Raw genomic sequence first — 25,790 nt, 5'->3', positions numbered from 1 at the left:
CTAGATGCAGAAATCAACAAGCGCATGGGAAAGGCTTCCATTGCTATGTTCAGACTGGCCAAGAGAGTGTGTGGGAAAATGGCGCACTGACACGGAACACAAAAGTCCGCGTGTATCAAGCCTGTGTCCTCAGTACCTTGCTCTATGGCAGCGAGGCCGGGACAACGTATGTCAGCCAAGAGCGACGTCTCAATTCATTCCATCTTCGCTGCCTCCGGAGAATCCTTGGCATCAGGTGGCAGGACCGTATCTCCAACACAGAAGTCCTCAAGTCGGCCAACATCCCCAGCTTATACACCCTACTGAGTCAGCGGCGCTTGAGATGGCTTGGCCATGTGAGCCGCATGGAAGATGGCAGGATCCCCAAGGACACATTGTACAGCGAGCTCGCCAATGGTATCAGACCCACCGGCCGTCCATGTCTCCGCTTTAAAGACGTCTGCAAACACGACATGAAGTCCTGTGACATTGATCACAAGTCGTGGGAGTCAGTTGCCAGTGATCGCCAGAGCTGGCGGGCAGCCATAAAGGCAGGGCTAAAGTGTGGCGAGTCGAAGAGACTTAGCAGTTGGCAGGAAAAAAAAACAGAAGCGCAAAGGGAGAGCCAACTGCGAAACAGCCCTGACAACCAATTTTATCTGCAGCACCTGTGGAAGAGTCTGTCGCTCTAGTATTGGCCTTTATAGCCACTCCAGGCGCTGCTTCACAAACCACTGACCACCTCCAGGCGCTTACCCATTGTCTCCCGAGACAACGAGGCCAAAGAATTTACCTCTATTTGGGCCTTTAAATCATCTACCTTGTTGTGAATGCTGTGTGCATTCAGGTAGTGTGCCCTTACCCTTGACTTCTTGACATTATTCTGTATTCTAAGCCGAGTTGATGCTCGCCTTTGTTTCGCTGCCTTCTCATGTTGCTTGCTACTTTTCCACCTCCTGTCAACAGCTTTACTTCCTTCCAATGTGAACTACTCCTCAGGTTCCCATCCCCCTCACTAGCTAGTTGAAAGCCTCCCCAACTGGACTAGCAAATCTAAATCCCCCTGCGAGGATATCAGTCCCAGTCCTGTCAAGGTGTATCCCATCCATCTTGTATCGGTTGCACCTGCCCCAGAACTGGTCCCAATGCCTCAGCAATCTGATGCCCTCCCTCCTACACCAATTCTCCAGCCACATGTTCAATCGATCAATCATCCTATTCCTATGCTCACTAGCACGTGGTACTGGGAGTAATCCTGAGATTACTGCTTTTTCGCTCCTGCTTTTTAATTTCCTTCCTAACTCCCTCAAATCTGCTTTCAGGACCTCATCCTTCTTCCTATCAAGAGTCATTTGTATCAATGTGGACCACCACCTCTGGTTGTTCACCTTCCCCCAGAAGAATGTCCTGAACCCGCTCTGTGACATCCTTGACCCTGGCACCAGGGAGGCAACACAGCATCCTGGAGTCACGTTTACTGCTGCAAAAACACCTGCCTGATCCCCTGACTATTGAAACCCCTCTCACTATTGCTTTTCCACTCTTCTTCCTCCCTTCTTGTGCAGCTGAGCCATCTGTGGTGCCACGGACTTTGCTCTGGCTGCACACCCCTGAGGAACCAACGCCCTCACCAGTTTCCAAGATGGAAAACGAATCAGCAAGCAAGATAGACACAGGGGACTCCTGCACTGCCTGCCTGGTTCTCTTCGACTGCCTGGCAGTCACCCATTCCCTCTCTGCCTGCATGCTCCTAACCTGCAGTGTGACCACCTCCCTAAACGTGTTATCCACGTAGTCCTCCGCCTCGCGGATGCACAACAGTGACTCGAGCTGCCACTTGAGTTCCGAAACCCGGAGCTCAAGCTTCTGCAGCCGGTGACACTTCCTGCAGATGTGTCCATCTAGGACACATGGTGCATCCATGTCTTCCCACATACCACAGGATGTACATTCCACTTGGTTTAACAGCTCTGACATACCATAACTTTAAAAACTATTTACTAATAGAATAAGTAGAATAACTTACCACTTATTCACCAAACAGCTTCTTCCTCTGTACCGAACAAAGAGCTAGCTATTGGAGGCTGATAAAAGGTTGAGAAAGAAAGGAGCCCCTCCCTCACCAAACTCCAACTTTACGCTCTGTGTACTCAAAGCATCACTCAGTGCAGATCAAGCAGCAGAGGAAGCCCTGCTTTTGTACTTTCTGAAAAACAATTGATTCAAGCTTCTGAAAGCCAGTTTAAGCCAGCTCCTAAGTAACTAGCTGCAGCTGCTCCCAAAGAGCTTGTATATCCCTGCTTTAAGGCTGGAATAAAACTTAACTTGTCTTAACTTAATGAGTACTTTTTAGTTAACTGCTAAACGGCTGATTGAAAGTGGATACTGTAAAAGCTATGGGTCCTGACAACATTTCGGCCATAGTACTGAAGACTTGTGCTGCAGAATTAGCCGTGCCCCTAGCCAAGCTGTTCCAGTACAGCTACAACACTGGCATCTACACGGCAATGTGGAAAGTTGCCCAGGTATGTCAGTTCCACAAAAAGCAGGATAAATCCAATCCAGCCAATTACCGCCCCATCTGTCTACTCTTGATCACCAGCAAAGTGATGGAAAGGGATGTTGACAGTGCTATCGAGCTGCACTTAAACAGCAATAACCTGCTCACCAATTCTGTTTGGGTTCCGCCAGGGCCACTTGGCTCCTGACCTCACTTAAGCCTTGGTAAACAATGGTAAAAGAGCTGAGCTCAAAAGGTTAAGTGAGTCCGATTGTCAAATGCTGCCTTGATATCTCGGGCAGAGTATGGCATCAAGGATCCGCAGCCAAACTAAAGTCAATGGGAATCAGGGGAAAACTCTCCACTGGTTGGAGTCATACCGAGCACAAAAGGAAGATGGTTGTGATTGTGGAGATCAATAATCTCAGCCCCAGAAGTGCAGGAGTTCCTCATTGTAGCATCCTAGGCTCAACCATCTTCAGCTGCTTAATAAATGATCTTTCCTCCATCAAAAAGGTCAGAAGTGTTGGTATTCGCTGATGATTGTACAATGTTCAGTACCATTCGCAACTCCTCAGATAGTGAAGCAGTACATGTCCACATGCGGCAAGATCTGGACAACATTCCGACTTGGGCTGATTAATGGCAAGTAACATTCGTGCCACACAAGTGCCAAGCAATGATATCTCCAATAAGAGAATCTAACCATCTCCTCTTGACATTCAATGGTATTACCATTGCTGAATCCCCCACTAACATCCTGGGGGTTACCATTGACCAGAAACTGAACTGAACCAGTCAAATAAATACTCTGGCTACAACAGGAGGTCAAAGATTGGGAATTTTGCAGTAACTCACCTCCTGACTCCCCACAGTCTGTCCAACATCTACAAGACACAAGTCAGGAGTGTGATTGAATACTCGCCACTTGCCTAGATGAGTGTGTTCCAACAGCACTCAGGAAGCTCGACACCATCCAAAACAAAGCAGCCTGCTTGATTGGCACCCCATCCACTATATTCACTCCCTCCACCACCGATGCACAGTGGCAGCAGTGTATACCATATACTGCACTGCAGCAACTCACCACACCTCCTTCAGCAGCACCTTCCAAACCCGCAACCTCTTCCACCTCAAAGAACAAGCATTGCAGAGGCATGGGAACACCACCATCTGCAAGTTCCCCTCCAAGTCATCCTGACTTCGAAATATATCACTGTTCTTTCATTGTCACTGCATCAAAATCCTGGAACTCCCTTCCTAACAACAATGTGGGTGTACCTACACCAGATGGACTGCAGCGGTTCAAGAAGGCAGTACACCACTACCTTCTCAAGGGCAATGAGGGATGGGCAACAAATTCTGGCCTTGCCAGTGACACCCACATCCCACGATAGAAAGCTGTGGGCAGTCACCCTTGGAGATGGAGGACAAACACAGCTATGCTCAACTGGCCACAGATGCACAGCCTAGGGTGTCACAAGCAAGGCAGCTCTAGTTTGTCCAGCAGGGTGAGATGTGTGCCCATATGCCAGAGTTCCCTAAGGCAGTGTGGAGTCATGGGATGAGAACAGAGGATGCTGTTCAGCTCATGTGCACCACCATGGCTCAGGGCTTTGAAGACATGAGCTCCATAATTGAGAGTGGCCAACCTCATGGACAGCGATATGCAGGTGCACTCTGAGTGGATGCAGGAACAACGCAATGACATGCAGAGATGCATGCAATGCTCTGTAGCACTGACTGGTTAGTGGTGCTGTTGGCACAAAGATGTGTAGAGTGGATACCAGTTGCGCTCCAGCTGATAGTCCCCTCAAGTGATGCAGAGCACCAAAGGATTGAGGCAGTCATCGATGAGGGTAAGGGCGCACGCGCCACCCCTCAAGGTTGCAATCATCATCATCGGCCTCCTTAGCCCCTCTGAGTGAAGGACCATTTGTGCTGCAAGGTCCTGTGAAAGAGGCTGCCCTTGCATTGATGCAGGGGCACAGCCTCTGCAGACACCCCCAGTGGCACCTCCATGATGGGGACTACTGCCGCAGGCATCTCAGCCACAAGCAGACCCGTGCGAGCAGGCCGCATCTCATCTGAGGCCACAAGAGAAGCACTGCATAGAAGTGGTCGAGAGTAAAGGCCCCCATGTTGTTCATTGTACTGAGTGGTTCATTTGGGTGACTTTCATTTGTGCTTGTTTAAATTCTTATTTTTTTTTTTTAGATACATTGGAGATGTCAAGCCATGATCCCAGATGTGTGAGCTTCCATTCTTTAATGGCAAAACAGGAAAACACAGAAGAAGTGGTGAAAGTAAGCAATGGTCTTTGAAGGGGGACACCGAGACTGTTGGAGAGAGGTGTATTATGCATTATCAGTAAGAATGGAACTATTCAATGTTGTGTGTTTAATGGGTGTGTTTGCACAGGCAGAGTAGTGAGTGCCTGAGCATGCAGTCCTGCTGGATGAGTAGCGCTCAGATGAAACGTGCCTGGATCAGATGAGCCCTGGTGTCCACACCATCCTGATGAGTGCTTGGACTCTTGAGCCAGCCCGGTCACCTCTCTGCATAGCATGGACACCGTTCTGCTTTGCATCTTCCTCCTTCTCCGATGAACTGTGTTGATCTAGCACTTCACCCTCTTCAAGGTCCAGCCATCTCTGGAGGGCCATGTTATGGATAGCGCAGCAGACCACCACAACACATGAGACCCATGCAGGAGTGTTTTGCAATGTGCCACCCGATAGGTCCAGACACTGGAACTGCATCTTCAGAAGCCAGATGGCCTTCTCAATGTTGGTCCTTGTGAGCAGATGGCTTCAGTTGTTGTGTCTCCATTTCAGGATCACGTAAAGGTGTGAGTAGCCATCTCTTCAAGGGATATTCCTTGTCCCCGAGAAACCATTCAGAGTTTTGGTGGTGATATGAAGAGTATCAGCACCCTGGACTGCTGAAGGATGAAGGTGTCATGGCAACTGCCATGATAGCGAGCCCACACATGCATAAAGCACTTGTTGTGGTCACATTAACAGATGAACGTTTAGGGAGTGGAAGCTCTACCTGTTGATGAATGTAACTGGCTGCTCACTCGGTGCCTTGACAGCCATATGGGTGCAACTGATGATGCCCTGCACTGGCAGGAATCCAGCAATGGAGCCGTATCCCATTGCCCCATGTGTTTGAAATTCCATTTGAGTACTGCCCAGCTTTCACAAACAGGGCATCAGTGACCTTCAAGATGCAATGGTATGCTGCCACTTAAGAGATGCCACCAAGGCCTGCTGCTGATCCTTGGAACGAACCAGAAGCGAAGAAGTTCAAGGCCACAGTGACTTTAACAGCTACTGGCAAGGCATAGCAAGCAGTACTGCAAGGTGTAAGCTCTTCCTCAATAAGGGCACAAATTTCAGATACCATCTGCCTAGACAGATGCAGTCTCCTGCAGGACTGAGTCTTTGACGTGTCCAGGTAGCCTCTTCTTTGGCAATACAAATCGATGCTGAGGGTATAGCCTTTGTTGCCTTCCTGCCTCTCGTTCCTCTCCTTTGTCCTCCACATGCCCAGAGGTCTGTATCTGCTCCTGAGGATGCTGATCCTCATCACTACTTGCCCCTATCTTCGAGTACCTTAATCCCATCTCCAGCTGTTGCCTTGCTTGCAGAAAGCCGCACTCACAATGCTTACTGTACCCCCCCTTTTATGGACCAATGATCCCTGGAGAGTCACAACCCCCTCAACTGACTAAACAGATATAGACCACTTGCTCCACTAACTGTGTTCACTCAATGGCAACTATGTGCCAATGGATGAATGCCCCTCTCAGTTGTGCACCATTTTATGAGCTCATCTCATTGAATGGCGCAGCCATGACTGGCTCCCCATTGCATTGCAGCCTCCTTCTACTTGGCTGACCATCGGAACGGCATCAGAAAACTGGCACAATGGCTGACATTGGGAAATTACGTGCCTGCGCGCCTCAGTTCCCACTCCCATTTGGCCACCAAAATCCCTGCCCCATGGCTTCAAAATTCTTTTAGGCCCATTCAGCCAATAAAAGGGTGATGAAACAAAAACAAGAAATGCTGGATTCACTCAGCAGGTCTGGCAGCATCTGTGGAAAGAGAAGCAGAGTTAACGTTTCGGGTCAGTGACCCTTCTTCGGAACCGAAGAAGGGTCACTGACCCGAAACGTTAACTCTGCTTCTCTTTCCACAGATGCTGCCAGACCTGCTGAGTGAATCCAGCATTTCTTGTTTTTGTTTCAGATTTCCAGCATCCGCAGTATTTTGCTTTTATTAAAGGGTGATGAAGTTGGCCCCAAGTCAGCTCTAGTTGGGATGGAGTCTTCTCCTGTCCAATCGCAGGGACAGGGTCATATGCAATGACAGAGCAAGCCACCAGTTGATCAGTGGCACCCATCCTGACATCATCCTGCAAAAACTGAGCAGCATGAAGGGCAGAAATGGAGGGCTTGTTAGGTCCTAACAATCAAGTCAGTTCTCTTTTTGCCTCCCAACACAGTATTTTTTAAAGAGAAAACTGATTCCCTCTGGATTTGATTAACGTTGATGCAAAAAGAATGTTAAGCCACCCCTCAGCTGACAAGAACTCCTCTAAGGCTTTGTAAGGTCCAAATTCTTAGCACAACCTGAGAGCTCCTCCAGACATGGCTGAAGAAGAGATAGGCAGAAGCAAGACGATGGAAGGATTTAAACATAAGGACGAGAAATTTACATTTGATGCATTGGGAGGTTGCAGATGGAGTAATAAATTGCAAATACAGAGGGAACCGAAAGTGGATTTTCAGGATGGTGTGATGATGACAATTCTGAAAGCTACTGGTCAACAGTTAAGCTGAATCTGTGTCTAGGTCCACTAGTCTTTTGTACGTGACACAAGACGTTTCTCACACATGTTCACTAACTACATTAGTACCCAATGTTTTAAGTTTAGAAAGTGTCAGCTGTCATGTCGAGTACATAATAATTTGAATTACTCACTAATCCTTAGTTTATCCACCTCCACACTAACATCACCTGACTTCTCCCTGTCTCAGCTTCTCTGTGGCTGAAACCCTCATCCATGCCTTTGTTACCTCAAGACTTGACTATTCCAATGCAATTCTAGTTGGTCTCCCACATTCTATGTCCATAAACTTGATCATCAAAAACTCTGCTGTCCTATTCACCTGTCACCCTGCGCTGACCTACATTGGCTCCCAAACAAGCAATGTCTTGATTTTAAAATTCTCATCCTGGTTTTTAAATCTTTCCATGGCCTGGCCCTTCCCTATCTCCATCAGCCATTCAATCCTCCAAGATATCTGCGCTCATCTAATTCTGACCTCCTGAGCATCCCCGATTTTAATTGCTCTGCCATTGGTGGCCGTACCTTCAGTTGCCTTGATGCCAAGCTCTGGAATATCCTCCCCACGCCTGTCCAGCTCTCCACCTCGCTTTCCTCCTTGAAGACGCTTCTTAAAACCTACCTCCTTGACCTAGCTCTTGATCATCTGACCTAATATCTCCTTATGTGGCTCAGTGTCCTAGTTTGATTTATAATGCTCATGTGAAGTGCCTTGGGACACTTTATTATGTTAATGGTGCTATATAACTATAAATTGTTGTTATAAACTACACTTTTCAAAAATGAAGCTAGAATTTCTGGTGCCTAATTTACTTCCCAAATAATACAATACAATCAATAAAGAAATTTGTCTGCCTTTCAATTGTGAAAGCTGACAGTTGGCCAGCCAAAAAGCAGAATGATCAGATTAAAAATGTATCCCCAATGACAGATTCAGGCTGAACTGGGATGCAAGTATATGTAATTATATTCTCAGCATTCATATGTGAAGAATGGCCATTTGGCTAGAAATCTTTCACTATGTTACCTGTAAGGAAGCAGAACTCTGGAATGAGGTGAGCTATTCGTGGAACCGCATCTTTGATACAATTTTTACTTTTTAACTGGCTGACTAGCATTGGCTGATTCAGATCAGTGATGGAGGCATCATATTGCTGTGCAGACAAAAATTAAAGATGCTATTAAGCAAAATATATCCAGTACCAAAATTAACATCCAAAAAGGGTGAAATTCTTCGATGGCAGTAGTGCGCAATGGTTGGTAGAAAATCTGCAGCCTGTTTTATACACTGCCTGATCTTAAAAAATTCAATGAAAGGTCTTCGAATTGAAATGTTAACCCTGTTTCTCTCTCCACAGCTCCTGCCAGACCTGCTGAGTACTTCCAGCACCTTCTGTTTCTACTTCAGATTTCCAGGATCCACAGTTTTTTGCTTTTATTGGAAAATTTCGCCTTTATTATTCTTGCCTATTTGCACAGTAACTCATTCATATTCAATGACTTTCTTCTTAGAGATAGTTTTCTGAATATGCACAAGTGATGAACTTTTCCCACTGTCAGTGTGCATCAGAAAATCACAATCTTACTGCCCATTTGACTGAAAAATTGTGGGCAATTTACCCAAGATTTTCCAATAAACATGGGCAGTGGTCAAGGTCTCTTACTGCTGGCTCATATTTGGAATTTTTTTTTTGCGTTCTCAGCAAACAAAAAAAAATTGGACTGAACTTTTACACTCTAATAAGGACATCAGTCAATAAAAGAATTTGCTATTTCTAAATTAAACTCATTTAAGGAATGCCAATTAAAATGATAAAAGAAACAAGGGTCTGCTGGAGATTCCTAAAACAGTAAACGTTTTCCACATTTTTGCACCTATTTTGTGGAATCAGAGAAGCAGGATTGCTCATCCTGGGTCCACAAAACAACTATCAGCCATTATCATTCTACCCTCACCTGCCTCCCAATCTTGCCACCCACACCCCTCAATCTAGCTCTGGGCTTCAGCCTCGGTGCAGGGCTACATTTGTAAGGCCCTGGCAGGCAAGCTGTGTTGGAGTGCGTGATCAATCACAGCTTGCTTGATTTATTCTGATGAGTCCTGGGGATAAATCTACGTCAGCTTTTGGGCCTCACCTTTCCTGCGGCTGGTTTGGGGTACTAAGGAATTTAGGCCTCAAGGGCACATTAATCTATTTCACGCTCTGATGAACAGATCATTGCTCTGACTTTCAGCTCCATATGGCCTGTAAATGAGGGTGTACAAGGGAGTTAAGCATGGGTTGCACCATCATGCCTGCAGACAGTTTAGTGCCTCTATGTTAGATTTCCTTTTACTTCAAATGAAAACAGAAAATGCCTATAATATTCGGCAGGTCTGGCAGCATCTGTGGAGCGAGAAACAGAGTTAACAGCTAAATGTTACCGGCCCCTAGGTTGTAGGAATGGAACCGTAACATATCGGGAAGCTATGTTGGGATGGCTCCCTATCTGTCTCGCCAGCAGGAAATATTCCACTGGCAAGCTGCGAGGTGGATCGGCTGCCCACCTCCATAGAGCGGGCAGCCGATTTGCACAATTAAGGCCCCAGAATTGCTGGCATTTTGCTGACAATGGGCATCCCTCCACCGCCTGGGGAAGCCACCAGCTTCATAGAAGCAGCCTCCGTGCTGTAGCCCGAGGGTGGAGGGCATCAGAGCTGGAGGTTCCATGGCCCAAAGAGGGGGCTGTGAGCAGGAAAGTTAATCTTCATGGTCCCTACAATCCCCCCAGAGGAGATTCTCCTCTGTCCCGTGGGGCCTTTTGACCTCAGCCCCCTAAATAGTAATTTATACATACCTGTCTGAGGGTCCCTCCATTTTGAGGTGCCCAATAGGCCTCCAAGCTGCTCCAGCAGTACCCACCTCTCCCAGTGGTGCTGCTGAAGTTTCAGATTGGGCCAGCAGCATTGGATATTCACCCACTGTCCTTAAATGAAAATCGCCGAGCCGTGCCGCTGGCTGCAAATGAGGTCTCAGGCCCCACTTTTTGGCCTGGTTCTGATGAAAGGTCACAGACCTGAAATGTTAACTCTGTTTCTCTCTCCACAAATGCTGAGCATTTCCAGCATTTTCTGCAGATTTCCAGCATCTGCAGTATTTTGCTTTTGTATTCCTTTTACTTTATTTGTGCCTGGTTATTGTTATCCGTCTTCCTCTTCAATCATTTTAGCCTTTCCAAAAGCTCAAAGATTTGCAGCCCCCATGCATAATTACATTTAAATGATACATCCCTTAAATTTCCAGCAAAAGCACAATTCACTACTTGCCCATAATTAGGCTAGCTCCCCTCTGAAGGCCAAAACTGCACAGGAATCTATGAATAATGATGCAAATAATTCCTTATGGAAAACTGTGTGCATTCAATTTACTGTACATATCCCCGGCACCAAACATTCTCAAATGAAAGCTGTCCTTATGTGTCATACATCTGGAAAATGAATTTATTACATAGTAATAACCATTTTTCAACAGCTTGAAATCTATATTTATTAAAGAACAAGGTAGATTTAATCCAGACAATACACTGCAACTAGCACTTACCTATTACTCTTCCTTCCTCGGTTAGTTTTCCTCTCTTGTATGGAGCTTGAATTAGCACACAATATCAAATAAACCTACTATGTTCCTGGATAACAGCACAAAGCATATTGGTAAATCCTATATCAGCAAAGTTTACATATGAACTCCTCATGTGCTCGCACTATATTCCTTGGTGTTACAGTTTTAGCCAAGTGTTAATGAGTTTATTGACCTTGCTGATTGGAAAGTGTATCTGATTTTGTTTGTGGTTTATTTTTCCCACCTGTGAATAATAATCAATGTAAGTGATTTCAGTCCCATCTGCCTTTTTGAATGTGTTGGTAGGTTTCACGGACCAGTCAATATCATCGATACGATAGGTTTTGTTATTGTATCTAGGAGACAGAAAGAATGCATTACTCTAAAAACCTATCAAAGGATGAGGGCTAGATTTTCCTTCAAGCTTGGCCAGCTTTCCAGCATAATTCAATAAAAGCGGGTCAGGAATTTTTTTTGAGAGCTCCTTTGCTGGCTGCTCACTAGCCCTTGCTACCTCTGGCATTTTTGCTGAACTGATATAGAGCATATGTATTGCCACAAATGGATGCACATATTATAAATAGCTACAAATGACAGGAAAAAAAATCACAGTTTTCATCACAGTTCTTCTTCTTTCTTTCTTTTGGGCCTCCTTATCTCGAGAGACAAGGGTACTGCCTGTGCGGAGTTTGCAAGTTCTCCCTGTGACTGCGTGGGTTTCCATCGGGTGCTCCGGTTTCCTCCCACAGCCAAAGACTTGCAGGTTGATAGGTAAATTGGCCATTGTAAATTGCCCCTAGTGCAGGTAGGTGGTAGGAGAATGGTGGGGATGTGGTAGAGAATATGGGGTTAATGTAGGATTAGTATAAATGGGTGGATGTTGGTCGGCACAGACTCGGTGGGCCGAAGGGCCTGTTTCAGAGCTGTATCTCTAAATAAAAATAAAATAAATACATTTGTACCTTAGCAACACAGGCCACAGAGGGCTCTTGTTCATCCCTGACATCCAGTGCTACCAAGGGAGCTGGAAAGGTTTTTTAAGTTTAAAGTGGCCATAATGCTTAAGCTTAGGATCGTTAAACCTTTTCCAATTTTTTACTCCTTCAACTGGCTGCACTTAGGACACTGGCTGTGCCACACTGTTACCTCTGGATATTCCAAGTCAGGGGTCAAGAGCCAGGGTCAAGATGCATCCTTAAAGTGGGTAGAAGCCTCGCTCTTCTGCATCTCCACCAATGCTATAGCCAAATGTAAAGTCTAATATTGATTTTCCATACATGTTAATGTTGCTAAGTCTGTAGAATAGAAATTGTGTTTAATCTCTGCTATGGAGGAAACTGAGCCCAATAGCAGACATTCCAATTTCCAAAATACCGCAAGACCATGTCAATACCAATAATGGGGTGAAAAAGAACTAAAAAGGATACTCAAAAATCCTAATATTTTGGTTAGTAGATTATATTACAGTCTTCCACTCTTAGCTTAATGCATGACCGTATTTATAAAAGGTTATTTATGATCTTGACATTTTTACAACAAATAATTTGCAATGATATTCATGCAAATACTATGTCAGTTACTCAACAATGAATAATTATACTTACATTTTAATATATGAAATATTCATTGAGCTTCCCTTTCAAGACATCAATACAACACAAATACAGCAAGTATAGTTTACAAAATCACAACTAACATGAAGAAAAGCAAAACCTCTAACCCAAAACTTAATACCATATAACAACTATGTTAACTGATGAATTTAACTGAGAAACATGGTTTGAAAATATTAGAACCAGAAAAGGCTCCAACTCAGCTGGAATTATTAGTTATAATTTCATCAACTGAGTGAGGAGCATGATCCAACAACTACAGGATTGCAATTTCTGTTGGATGTGTCATACAGGCCCCCACCTGCCAAGAATGAAGCATAGTAATTTCACCACATGCACATTAAATTTCAAATTGTTGCTGAGAAGAGAAGGCCTGATACAAGGGGTTGCCAAGCCCCTGTCTGCAAGGACATTTTTGCATATTAACAGACACTGCTTGAAACAAAGGACCATTCCCTGACCCACCCAATACACAAAGCCAGAAGTGGTTATACCAGTCACGTGACTACCCTGCTGGCCAACTTGGGGAGTTTTAAATTGTAGAGACAGTGTTTGAACTGGCAGAAAGCAGAATGCTCCTGGACTGAAGACCTCCTGTCTGCCTGTCTGCTCCCATCTCTTTCTCACGGACCTCCAAAAAATCCACTGAAGACACGTGAACCCCAAGAGAGAAAAGTCTCCTACAGTGAACAAGGTTTAAGAAGAATACTAGGCCCTAACAAAAAGCAAGATCTACCTACAAGCAAGGACAATAGTGAGCTCAAAGACCTGTAACAAAAACTCTTCAAATATTGCCTCAAACCTTTCCACTTTACTTTTCTTCTGCTCTTTTCTGTCTCTATTTGCATGTGTGTATTTCGTATGCAAGCTAGCGTGGGTGCACTGTGTATCCGTAGGCGTCAACCGAATTAGAGTTTAAGTTTTAATACAATTTCACCTTTGTTCTTTGAACCTAAGAAAGCCTGTTTGTGCTCATTTCTTTACCTTATGATTGGAAAGTGGTGAACAAGGATTCACTAAGGCGGAGCTAAACACACAGTGTGTTTAAAAATAAAACCCTGTTACAGTAAGACCAGGTGAAGGCTGAAAGGGAACCCTAGACCTCTTTCTCACCTGGTCGTTACAATTTAGATTTTTCTCTTTGTGGCTCTAATTTTTTCTCAGTGCAATTTCAAAAATATTTTCACTTTTGCTGTTATTAGTACTATCACATCAAATAAGATAGTAAACACTTTCCTGCCAAGCAGTACTGTAGGCTTTTATACAATTGTAGCTGTTTCACTTTGAAACAACCTTTTTTTTTTACCTTGTAAGGACAATGAATCCCACTAATTCCTTCATGCAGGTATCAATGAAATGCTGATCACCAATTCTGTTATAGAGCTCAGTCATGAAGTCTAATACTGTTTCACTACGTAGAACCTTATGGCTTACGGCAACAGACAATAACATCTTGGTCTCATATCTCAAGATTGAAATAGAAAAGCCGGGCCATAGAATCAACCTGGAATTAGAAAACGTATAAAGTTTAAATGCATGGCCACTGTGTATTTTAACTTTCTCCAAATACTATCGTATTGAAATAAATCCCAATTTTTATTATTTCAGGATAGAAGATGAAGAGAACTCAAAGAAGGATAGATAGGAGATCTGATGCTTAGAGTATAGCATGATTCAGAGACTTGAGAAACAATGGCTGGGATTTTACAGGCCGGTGGTGGCCCTGCCCACTGGCCAGAAAGTCAGGAGCAACACTGCCTTGACCAGTTGTGGGAGCCCCAAGTGGATTTTGTGTGACTCAGGCAATTAACTATCTGGCGTCGAGGCTCCCATCCCTTTAAGAGATGAGATCTGCCTCCAAGAGCTGTCAACTAATCAAAGGGCTGACAGCTCTTCAGTCCCAGCAATGCCACCAGGAGCAATAGTGACTGCTGGGACTACAACCAGGCCAGAGCAGGATCATGGACATGCCCCAGAACTCAGGTATGTGCTATCAGGGTCATCAGGGCCAGTCAAGCAGGCCTTGGCAAGTGGGAGGAATGGTTTGTGAAGGTGGCATGTTTCCACGGGGAGGTCCTTGCCACCTGGGGGGGGCACTCCGTGGTCGACAGTGTGCCCAATCAGGAGGGCCCCCACTTGAGTGGTGGTCTCACAGCAGCAGTGGGAGGCCCCCCCGCCATGTGAAGAGGTCCTCAAGTGGCCCTTAATTGGCAACTTAAAGGTCTCAATAGGCCTTTGGATGGCAAGGCTATCTGCCACTTTACCCACAGCTGGCAAAATGCCAGTGCCAGCAGGAAGGTGATGGGAATGCACACCCCGACCATCCCACCCAATTTCTCAGCCCCCACCCCCACCTCTCTGCCCGCTCCCTGAGGGGCCCGGTAAAATCCTGGCCAATGAAGGATTTTCGCACTTCCTACTGAGACCATTTTTTCTGCTGGGCCGTCTGTAGTCCACCACCTGACTAGCTGTGGCAGGCTCAGTTCCTGCTTCTTCACTGGGATATTTCAGTCTTACCTGAGCTAGCTGTGATTTGTTCCTGCTGGTTTCATCCTGCTCTGTATAATGCCCCCATTATACTGAACTTTCTCTGCATTACAGCAACCAACTTAATTCCTGTAACTGCTGACTCAGCTCTGAGAAATTCTGAATGATGAGTGCAACAATCACCTTTTGTAAGATTTGTCTGAACCAACACCTCAAGCTCTTGATGCTGTTCCAATCTTGTGTGCTCCTAACCAACTTATAGATGATCCTTGTAGCAGGTTCCTCGTCTGCTCTGCTCCCATGAATTTGCTCTGCATCCTCCCTGGCTTTCAATGCTGTTGGTCACTAGTTTTCACTTTCAATGCACTTCACTCCTTTGGTGGTACACTGAGTCTGCTGGGGCACATTAGCAACACCTGTGCTACTATCCATTTCTTCTGGACTCCAGGATCACCCTCTGCTGGCTAATGATCAATTGTCAACTCTTCTTTGGCTCTCTTTTTCTATAGGATAATTTCCAGTCATGCTTCCATTGATATTCTGCCCTCCATGTTTCCTGCATCCAGCATCTCCACAACTGACTCTGTAGCTAAACAGATGATTGCTTCAAGCTGGCTCTATGCTGTATACAAGTTGACTTGACTCCACCACAAAATTTCAGACCTGAACTTTACACTATCATATTGTCTCCTCACTCACTTCTGTTTATATTTCACCTAATCTCTGCCATGTATTTCCCTTTGTCGCCATATGCATTTTGAGATCTGAGTCCATTATTTCTTTTCTCGGCTCCTCAGGCCTTTCTCTCCTCTCTGTTCCTCTTCCCCTGGCTGGAGTGTCTAGAACTAGGGGTCATTGTCTCAGAATAAGGGGTTACCCATTTCGGACTAAGAGGAGGAGAAATTTCCTCACACAGAGGGTCTTGAATCTTTAAAATTTTCTACCCAAGGGCTGCAAACGCTCAGTTGGTGAGTACATTCAAGACTAAAGTCAATAGATTTTTGGGCGCTAAGGGAATCAAGGGACATGGGAATAAGATTGGGTAGGAAAACGGAGTTGATGTAGACGTTCAACCATGACCTTACTGAATGGTGGAACAGGTTTGACAGGTAGTGCGGCCTACTCCTGCTCCTATTTCCTATGTTCTGTCTCATCACTAGTCCCAGGCTTGAATCTCTCTCGAATAAGCCCAATGTTACCTTCTGTGCCCCTCTTGGCATACTCCAAAAGGCTCTTCATTGCGAGCAGCAACCTCAACTCTCCATTCTCCAATCTTAGAGTCATAGAGTTATACAGCACAGAAACAGGCCCTTTGGCCCATCGTGTCTATGACAGCCATCAAGCATCTATCGATTCTAATCCCATTTTCCAGCGACTTGGCCCATAGCCTTTCAAGTGCTCATCTAAATACTTCTTAAATGTTGTGAGTGTTCTTGCCTGTACCACCCCTTCAGGCAGTGCGTTCCAGATTCCAACCACCCTCTGGTTGAAAATTCTTTTCCTCAAATCCCCTCTAAACCTCCTGCCCTTTACCTTAAATCTATGCTCCCTGGTTATTGACACCTCCACTAAGGGAAGAAGTTTCTTCCTATCTATGCCCTCATAATTTTATATACGTCTATCAGGTCTCCCCTCAGCCTTCTCAGCCCTGTGGAAAACAACCCCAGCCTATCCAGTCTCTCTTCATAGCTGAAATGCTCCAGCCCAGCGAATCTCCTCTGCACCCTCTCCAGTGCAATCACATCCTTCCGAGAGTTGGGTGACCAGAACTGTACACAGCACTCCAGCTGTGGCCTAACTAGCGTTTTATACAGCTCCATCATAACCTCCCTACTCTTATATTCTATGCCTCTGCTAATAAAGGCAAGTATCCCATATGCCTTCCTAACCACCTTATACCTGTGCTTCTGCCTTCAGTGATCTATGAACAAGTTCACCAAGGTCCCTCTGTACTTCCCAGGGTCCTACCATCCATTGTATATTCTCTTGCCTTGTTCGTCCTCCCAAAATGCATCACCTCACATTTCTCAGGATTGAATTCCATTTGCCACTGCTCCACCCATCTTACCAGCCCATTTATATTGTCCTGTAATCTAAGGCTTTCCTCCTCACTATTTACAACACCTCCAATTTTCTTGTCATCTGCGAACTTACTGATCATATTTCCTATATTCACGTCAAAATCATTAATGTACACTACAAACAGCAAGGGTCCCAGCACCGAGCCCTGCGGTACACCGCTGGTCACAGGCTTCCAATCGCAAATGCAAACCTCGACCATAACCCGCTGCCTCCTGCCACTAAGCCAATTTTGGATCCAATTTGCCAAATTGGCCTGGATCCCATGGGCTCTTACCTTCTTGACCAATCTTCTATGCGGGACCTTATCAAAAGCCTTAAAGAAGTCCATGTAGAGTACATCAACTGCTTTACCTTCATTTACATACCTAGTCACCTCCTCAAAAAATTCAATCAAATTTGTTAGACATGATTTCCCCCTGACAAAGCCATGCTGACTATCCTTGATTAATCCCTCCCTCTCCAATTGCCCCTCAGAATTTTTTACAATAGTTTTCCAACCACTGATGTTAGACTGACTGGCCTGTAATTACCTGATTTATCCCTGCCACCCTTCTTGAATAATGGTACCCCATTCACTGTCCTCCAGTCCTCTAGCACCTCTCCTGTGGCCAGAGGGGATTTGAAAATTTGTGTCAGAGCCCCTGCAATCTCCTCTCCTGCCTCACATAGCAGCCTGGGATACATCTCATCTGTGCCTGGGGATTTATCCACTTTTAAGCCTGCTAAAACTGCTAATACCTCCTCCTTTTCAATGCTAATTTGTTCAAGTACATCACAATCCCCCTCGCTGATCTCTACACCTACGTCGTCCTTCTCCATAGTGAAGACAGATGAAAAGTAATAATTTAAAACCTCACCTACCTCCTCCGGCTCCACACACAGATTTCCACTTTGGTCCCTAATGGGCCCTACTCTTTCCCTGGTTATCCTCTTGCCCTTAATAGACTTATAAAACACCTTGGGATTTTCCTTTATCTTGCCCAGTGTTTTTTCATGCCCCCTCTTCGCTCTCCTAATTACTTTTTAAAATATTCCCCTACACTTTCTATACTCCTCTAGGGCCTCCGCTGTTTCCAGCCCTCTGAATCCGCCATAAGACTCCCTTTTTTAACTTATTCAATCATCTATATCCCTTGATATGCAAGGTTCCCTGGACTTGTTGGTCCTACCCTTCACCTTAACAGGAACATGTTGGCCCTGAACTCTCACTATTTCCTTTTTGAATGACTCCCACTGGTCTGATGTAGACTTCCCTACAAGTAGCTGCTTCCAGTCCACTTCGGCCAGATCTTCCTGCCCAGCATGTCCAGAGTGATAACCTAACCAATCTCCTTCCCATTCATCTTGCTCTCCCTCACCATTAGCGTTTGGAACAACAATCAATAGCCCTCTCTGTATTTTTTCTCCAAAATATCTGTTTATTTGTGAACAAGGCCCTTGCCATCTATGATCTTACTGTGGAGTATGGTATGGCAGACTATGTTAGCCTTTTTATGGTTAACTATAGAATACTCTTCCAATGTCTCTCCTCAATGTCCAGCTCAATGGGACTGCCCTTGCTTGGTTCTACTCTTCCTTACCTAGATCACTAGCAATGAATCCTCTTGCCACCCAATGATTCATCCTTAGATTGCCCTTCTTCCTCCTATATAATGCTGCCCATCCACCAACACTGGATCAGCTTCCACATGATTGCTAATGACACCCAGTTCCACCTCTCCAGAATCTCTGTTGACCACTCCACTGCCTCTGTACTATTACGACTACATTTTTTTAATGCTTAGTAGTGTGGGCAATGCTGGAAAAGGTGTTATTTATTGCCCATTCCTAGTTTCCATTGAAAAGGTGGTGATAAGTTCTTCTTATTGAACCACTGCAGTTCGTATGATGAAGCTGCTTCCACAATGCTATTATTAGGGTGCTCCAGGACTTTGAACCAGCAACAATGAAGTAACAGCGATATATGTCCCAGGCAGGACAATGTGACTTGGAAGGGAATTTGAATTTGCGTACTCATGTACATTGTTCTTCTTGGTGGTGGAGGTTTGGGAGGTGCTGCCAAAGAAACTTTGATGAATTTTTGCAGTGATAGTACATACTGCACCCATGGTACAACAGTGTTGGATGTTTAGGCTACTGAATGTGTGCTGATGAAGCAGACTGCTTAGTCCTGGATGAGCGATAGTGCAGCTACACCCATCCAGGCAAGTGAAGAGTATTCCATCACACTCCTGTCTTGTGCCTGTAGGTGTAAGTAGGCTTTAGGGAATTGGGAGATGAGACATATGCCCCAAGATAACCAGCCTCTGACCTGCTCTAGTAGCCACGGCAGTTTTGTGGCTGGTACAGTTCAGTTTCTGGTCAATGGTCATCCCTAGGAAGCTGATAGTGGGGAACTCAGTAATGGTAATGCTATTCAATGTCGTGAGGAAAATAATCAGACTCTCTCTAGTTGAGAATGGCCAGTTCCCAGTATAACCTCTTAGTTAACAACAAACACTTAAATAAATTTTCATAGAATTCATTCATATTCCCATGGAGACATGAGGCTCAGTTTTCATTGATGGGAGTTCTTTCAGTTTTCTGCATTACTGCAGCATCTTTTCAATTGCTGGGGCAGTAAATTAGACTTGTCGATCAGGTCAATTTGCTACTTGAAAGCACTCCCAATTTTCCATACTTCATAACTGTATTAACTATATTTTCATCATTTATACCAGTTAAAAGATGATTTATTGCTTGAAAGATGTAAAAGCAGCATTATTACAGATGCATTGTGAATAGGCAATTTATTGCCACTCCTGCTAATAACATTGGTTTTCCCAAATCACCTGCAGGCAAAGTGTACAAATCATTAGTGGTAAAATTCTACAAAAATAGCATTATTGACTATTTCCAACTAAGAAAGGAAAATTTGTTTGTTTTCTAATGTTGGTGCAGTAATTCACTATAGCTCACAAAATGGTAACATAATCAATACCGCAGGACATTCGGACAATAATCAAAGAAATGGCCTACCTGTGTTGAGGAATCTGAATTGGAGTTGACGGATTATAAAAATTCCGCCCAATTTGGTACATAGACAGCATTTTCATAACTCTATTTAAAGACAGAAGTGTTTCAAATATTTTACTTATGTAAAATGGTTGGCATATTATGCAGAAAAATATTTCTATTTCCATTGTTGTTGCCTACAGCATTCATTTGAATACATCAACTACAAGTTCAAAATGTTTTAAACTCTTGTAGCTAGAAGAACCTTACTCACATTATCTGTTTGCCTTGTGATAATTCCATTAAAAGTTGCCAAAATGACAAAAACTTCCTGGGGCAGGAGAGGGTGTAAGCTGCATTTGTGCCTGGAGTGCCGGTGTATGAACTCGATCCCAGCTCCATTAAGGATTCTCATTTTGACTGTACTTTTAAATTCTAGATAGGGAGTCATGGGTGAATCTTCACTAGAGTAAGGTAATCAATACCAGAGGATACTCCCTTCTCTGTCTAGAGTGGCTCCAGTGGGAGCTGAAATGTTTGCAGCCCATTTGGGCCTCCAGAGATCCTGCTCGGTCTTATGGGGAGTGGATTGGCATGAGCCAAGGCAGATGCCATTGATGCACCCTTACAGGTGCCAGTGACCCACCCTGGTTATACAAATGACAAATGAAACTTGTTTCCAAAATTTGAGACAGGGTCCCCTGCCTTTGATGAAGGTGGGCACGGGTTCCATGCTGCCTGCTTCAGTGCACTGGCGCAGCATCTCAAGAAAGTCACAGCCAATATTTAAGATCATATGGATAACTATAGATAGGTAGGTTAGAATACTCCAAGGAATGCAATGGGGTGCATAATACAATGGTATTAAAGTGCACAAGGTGCCCACGCTGCAGAAAAACAGGCATAGAGATGTGGCCTAAAAACATAGCTCAATGGGCAAAAGCAGCTGGGAGCCTGTGTACAACTTGTTTTCTAACTTTCCAGTATGATTTGACTACTCCAATGTTGTGCAATATATTTTATGTCACTGAGAATCAACTCACTTTTTAATTGTAATATTGAAGAACTGGATGCACATGGGAGAATCCTGTGGAAATTCACTTGTCAGAGCAATTGTTATATTCACTGTCTGGCCATCTTTCATCATGCTTGTCACTTTTGTAATCTAAAACAGAGATATGAGTTTAATAGAACAGTTAAAAGAAAGAGGAATAAGACACACAATGTTCTTGATCCAAGAGAACTTTCTCTGCAGTCTGAGACAAAGAAATTCTTTATGTTGTGAACTTCAATCAAATCACTCTGTAGCTTCTAAATTCCTGGAAGAGGTCACAGACCTGAAATGTTAACCCTGCTTCTCTCTCCACAGATGCTGCCAGACCTGCTGAGTATTTCCAGCATTTCTTGTTTTTATAACCTAATTTTCCAGTTCCCTTTAGCTAGCTCTGCTTTCATACCCTCATAATTGCTCTTATTTAAGTTTAAAATACTAGTCTGAGACCCAGTTTTCTCTCTCTCAAACTGTATGTAAAATTCAATCTATAATCGCTGTTGCCTAGGAGCGCCTTCGCTATATGGTGAATAACAGAGGATACAAGTAACATCCCATAAATAGCTGTAAATCAGGAAATGTAAGGGAGGGAGGAACTCAGGAAAATTACAATCGCCAGGGAAGTGGTACTGCGCAAATTGTTGTAGCTGCATGCTGACAAGTCCCCGGGTCTGGATGGACTTCATCATAGGGTTTCAAAAGATGTGGCTAATGAGATGGTTGATGCATTGGTTTTAATTTTCCAAAATTCCCTAGATTCGGGGAAGGTTCTGTTAGTTTGTAAAATAGCCAATGTAACTCCTTTATTCAAAAAGGGAGGGAGACAGGAAGAAGAAACTATAGGCCAGCTGGCTTAATATTGGTCATAGGGAAAATGTTAGAAGCTATTATTAAAGACATTATAGCAGGGCAGTTAGAAAAATATCAAGGTAATCAGGCAGAGTGAACATGGTTTGTGAAGGGAAATCATGTTTAACCAATTTATTGGGGTTCTTTGAAGAAGTTACATGTGCTGTGGATAAAGGGAAACTTGTGAATGTACTGTACTTAGGTTTCCAGAAGGCATTTGATAAGGTGCCACATCAAAGGTTAGTGCGGAAAATAAAAGTTCATGGGGGTAACATACTGGCATGGATCGAAGATTGGCTAGCTAACAGGAAACAGACAGTAGGCATAAATGGGCCATTTTCTGGTTGGCAAGATGTAATGAGTGGTGTGCTGCAGGGATCAGTGCTGGGGCCTCAACTTTTTACAATTTATTTAAATGAGTTGGATGAAGGTACCGATGATATGGTTGCTAAATTTGCTGATGACACAAAGATGGGTAGGAAAATAAATTGTGAAGAGGACATGAAGAGGACAAAGGGATATAGATAGTTTAAGTGAGTGGGGTAAGATCTGGCAAATGGGAGTATAATGTGGGAAATGCAAAATTGTCCAATTTGGCAGGAAGAATAAAAAAGAAACATATAATCTAAATGCTGAGAGATTGCAGAGCTCTGTGATGCAGAGGGATGGAGGTGTCCTAGTGCATGAATTGCAGAAGTTTACTGTGCAGGTACAGCATGTAATTAGGAAAGTTAATAGGGTGTTATCGTTTATTGTGAGGGGAATTGAATACAAAAGTAGGGAGGTTATGCTTCAGCTATACAGGGTATTGGCGAGACCACATCTGGAGTACTGTGTACAGTATTGGTCTCCTTATTTAAGGACGGATGTAAATGCTTTGGAAGCAGTTCGGAGAAAGTTTACTAGACTAATACCTGGAATGAGCGGGTTGTCTTATGTGGAAAGGTTGGATAGGCTAGGCTTGTATCCACTGGAGTTTAGAAGAGTAAGAGGCGGCTTGATTGAAACATGTAAGATCCTGATGGGTCTTGACAGGGAGGATATGGAAAGGCTGTTTTCTCTTGTGGGAGAATCTAGAATGAGGGGTCACTGTTTAAAAATAAGTCGTCACCCATTTAAGGCAGAGATGAGGAGAAATTCTCAGAGGGTTGTGAGTCTTTGGAACTCTTCAAATGGTGGTGGAAACAGAGTCTTTAAATATTTTTAAAGTGGAGGTAAATAAATTCTTGTTAAGCAAGAGTGAAAGGTTATCGGGGGCAGGCAGGAAGTGGAGTCGAGGTTACAATCAGAGCAGCCATGATCTTATTGAAAGGCTCGAGGGCCGAGTGGCCTACTCCTGCTCCTAATTCGTATGTTCATCTGAATTTGCCAGTTATGTATAAGGGCAAAATGGTGGTATATGCATATGTGAGAGAGAGAGAGAGAGAGAGAGCGAGCGAGAGCAAGAGAGAGAGAAGGAATCGGTAAACAAGGAAAAGGAAAAATGAAATGAGAATGACAGGCACTGAAGAGATAACAGGAAGCTGTGGGAGAAATGCCATCAGGATGAAAGGTTTTACTGAAGTCTAAAGGGCAATGGATACAACAGACCAAGCAGAGATAAAACCTGATGCTGGTTATGATGGTAAATTTGGTCTGGAACATCTATAACTGAAAATTATTTTAAATAACCTTTGAAGAGTACATGCAAGTGATTTTTTTCACCTATGCCTTTGAGTGGAAAGTGGACAGTTATCTCTCGCAGACACTTGTAACAGTAGTAGCCTGCCAATTCCTTGAATGGTAAATGAAGGTAAATTACCTTAATACATTAGTATAGGTCAGTGCTGATGACATCAACAAGAAAAATGAGATATTTAACCTGGCAGGGCTAGAAGGCTAAATAAATTGCTTTATTTTTCAAGAAACCCATGCTCATATGTCAAGGAAGTACTGATTGCAGGACTCCACTTTAAAGTTGACAGTTAATTTTGACAATAAGTAACCATAGCAAGACAACATTAAATCACGTTGTTTTGCAGTTATTCATTATTCTGAAACAAAATTGATATCCTTGAGCTAACACAATTATGTATGTACAGGCCTTTCAAGTGTAACTTAATTGGAGTGAGCCTCACTGGTGCTGATAAAAATTCTGATCTAACTTAGTATTGCTAATTCTCAAAAAACACAGCTCAACTGTCTTAATAGTCTGCATTGGCTCTGTGGTAACCTGTCTTATGTGTATTAGAGAAACTCTGCCATAATGCCCATTATTTTAAAATATGTGTTGGTGGCAAGGGAGCTACCATGCCATCACTGACTAATTAGGAAATTTAACTAGAGGTGTGAAAATGGGTTTCATTTTGGATCACTTTTTGACACTAAATCCCACTCATAACATTTTCCCAATGTTAAAAGATCAGCATTCGTAAGCATGATCAAAAATATGTTTCTTACTTGGTTCTGCAGTTTATTTGGAAGGAACAGCATAGCTCCATCAAATGCCCGAATCTTTCCTAAGAGATCACTATGGCTGAACAGCAGTGCCATCCGTAAACGTTTTGATTCAATGTCAGGCATGAAGGTCACGTGATACTGGTACAGGCACCATTTCGGGGGTGATCTGAAGGCAAAAAGGTTTGTGACGATCTTCACTGGAATCCCGCTGGAACCTGCAAAGTTCCAACATTAAACAATTCAGTGACAGAATCAAGTTTAAGAGATACTTCATATAGTATTGGAAAGTTCCATATAGTGGATAATATCCTGTAGGCTTCAAATACTTGCAATCTATCAGGTTCTGGTCCAATTGAGTACATGATAAATCAAATTATTAAAAAGAGGGTCAGGTTTCTCAGAGTCAGTAGGCTAAAATTTGAGGTCCTGCTGTAGGTGGGAACAGGGGCAGGTGAGGGATGAATATACTGGCACTGACTGGTGTTCCAGTTTCCCAGCAACGGCGTCTTTCACTCAAGTGGGGGAAGGGTGGCCCCGAGAATCTGCCCGATCCATTGCCAATTAAGGTAGTTAAAGAGCTCATTGAGATTTTGGCGGGGGTGCACGGGCTTCAAGTGCTGTCTGGAGTAGACCAGGTGCATGGAGGCAGCAATACAGCAGGGAGCCAATCATGGCTGCCATAACAAATTGGGTGGGCCCCATGAAAGACAATGGTGCAGTGGGGGACTCGTCAACTGGCACACAGGTACCATCGGATCAGTGAAGGTTGCATGGAGGGTGGTCAGTAAGTACATGGGCAGCACAGGACATCATCACCCTTTCTGGCCTCACAGGGGCATAAGAGGAAGTGGCAAGTGTTCCAAACACAACTACGATTCCACCTGAGTGCAAGGAAGGCAGCAACTGGGAATGGGAGCACAACTCTCAGATATTGGGTCCTGTGGTGGTGAGGAGCAACATCTTCAGCAGGAAGGGCAGAGCCCTGCGAATCAGGAGGGTAGAGGGGCAGGAAGGCAAGAGATGCCATACCCTCAGCATAGGATCTACTGCCAAACTCAGAGCTACCTCAAGATGACCGAGAACCAGTGCTGTAGCAGACTGTGCCTATCCAAGCAGATGGTCACAAAGATTTGTACTCTCATCATGGAAGAGCTTACACCTCACAGCACTGCTCACCATGTACCGCCAGTAGCTGTCAAGGTCACTGTGGCCTTGAACTTCTTCGTCTCTAGCTTTATCCAGGGATTAGCTGCGGACCTTGGTGGCATCTCACAAGTGGCTGCACATCACTGCCCTCTTTGTGAAAGCTGGGCAGTACGTGCAATTCCTGAAAGATG

At 44.2% G+C, this 25,790-nt stretch overlaps 1 protein-coding gene across 1 annotated transcript in view; it reads right to left on the bottom strand.

Annotated features, from left to right (window-relative positions):
* Positions 1–25,790, bottom strand: part of LOC137370992 (piwi-like protein 4) — a 157,235-nt gene that overhangs the window by 67,052 nt on the left and 64,393 nt on the right. Inside the window, exons 4-9 of the mRNA XM_068032897.1 lie at positions 24,454–24,668; positions 21,158–21,279; positions 20,139–20,219; positions 13,858–14,055; positions 11,183–11,294; positions 8,367–8,493 (exon numbers count right to left, since the gene is read on the bottom strand). Of these exons, the coding sequence (XP_067888998.1) occupies positions 8,367–8,493; positions 11,183–11,294; positions 13,858–14,055; positions 20,139–20,219; positions 21,158–21,279; positions 24,454–24,668 (855 nt within the window). The remainder of the gene's footprint in view (positions 1–8,366; positions 8,494–11,182; positions 11,295–13,857; positions 14,056–20,138; positions 20,220–21,157; positions 21,280–24,453; positions 24,669–25,790) is intronic.

Source organism: Heterodontus francisci, chromosome 6 (genome assembly GCF_036365525.1).
Source record: "Heterodontus francisci isolate sHetFra1 chromosome 6, sHetFra1.hap1, whole genome shotgun sequence".
NCBI lineage: Eukaryota > Metazoa > Chordata > Chondrichthyes > Heterodontiformes > Heterodontidae > Heterodontus > Heterodontus francisci.
Note: the sequence above shows the minus strand (reverse complement) of the source record. Positions and strands in the feature narration are given on the sequence as shown.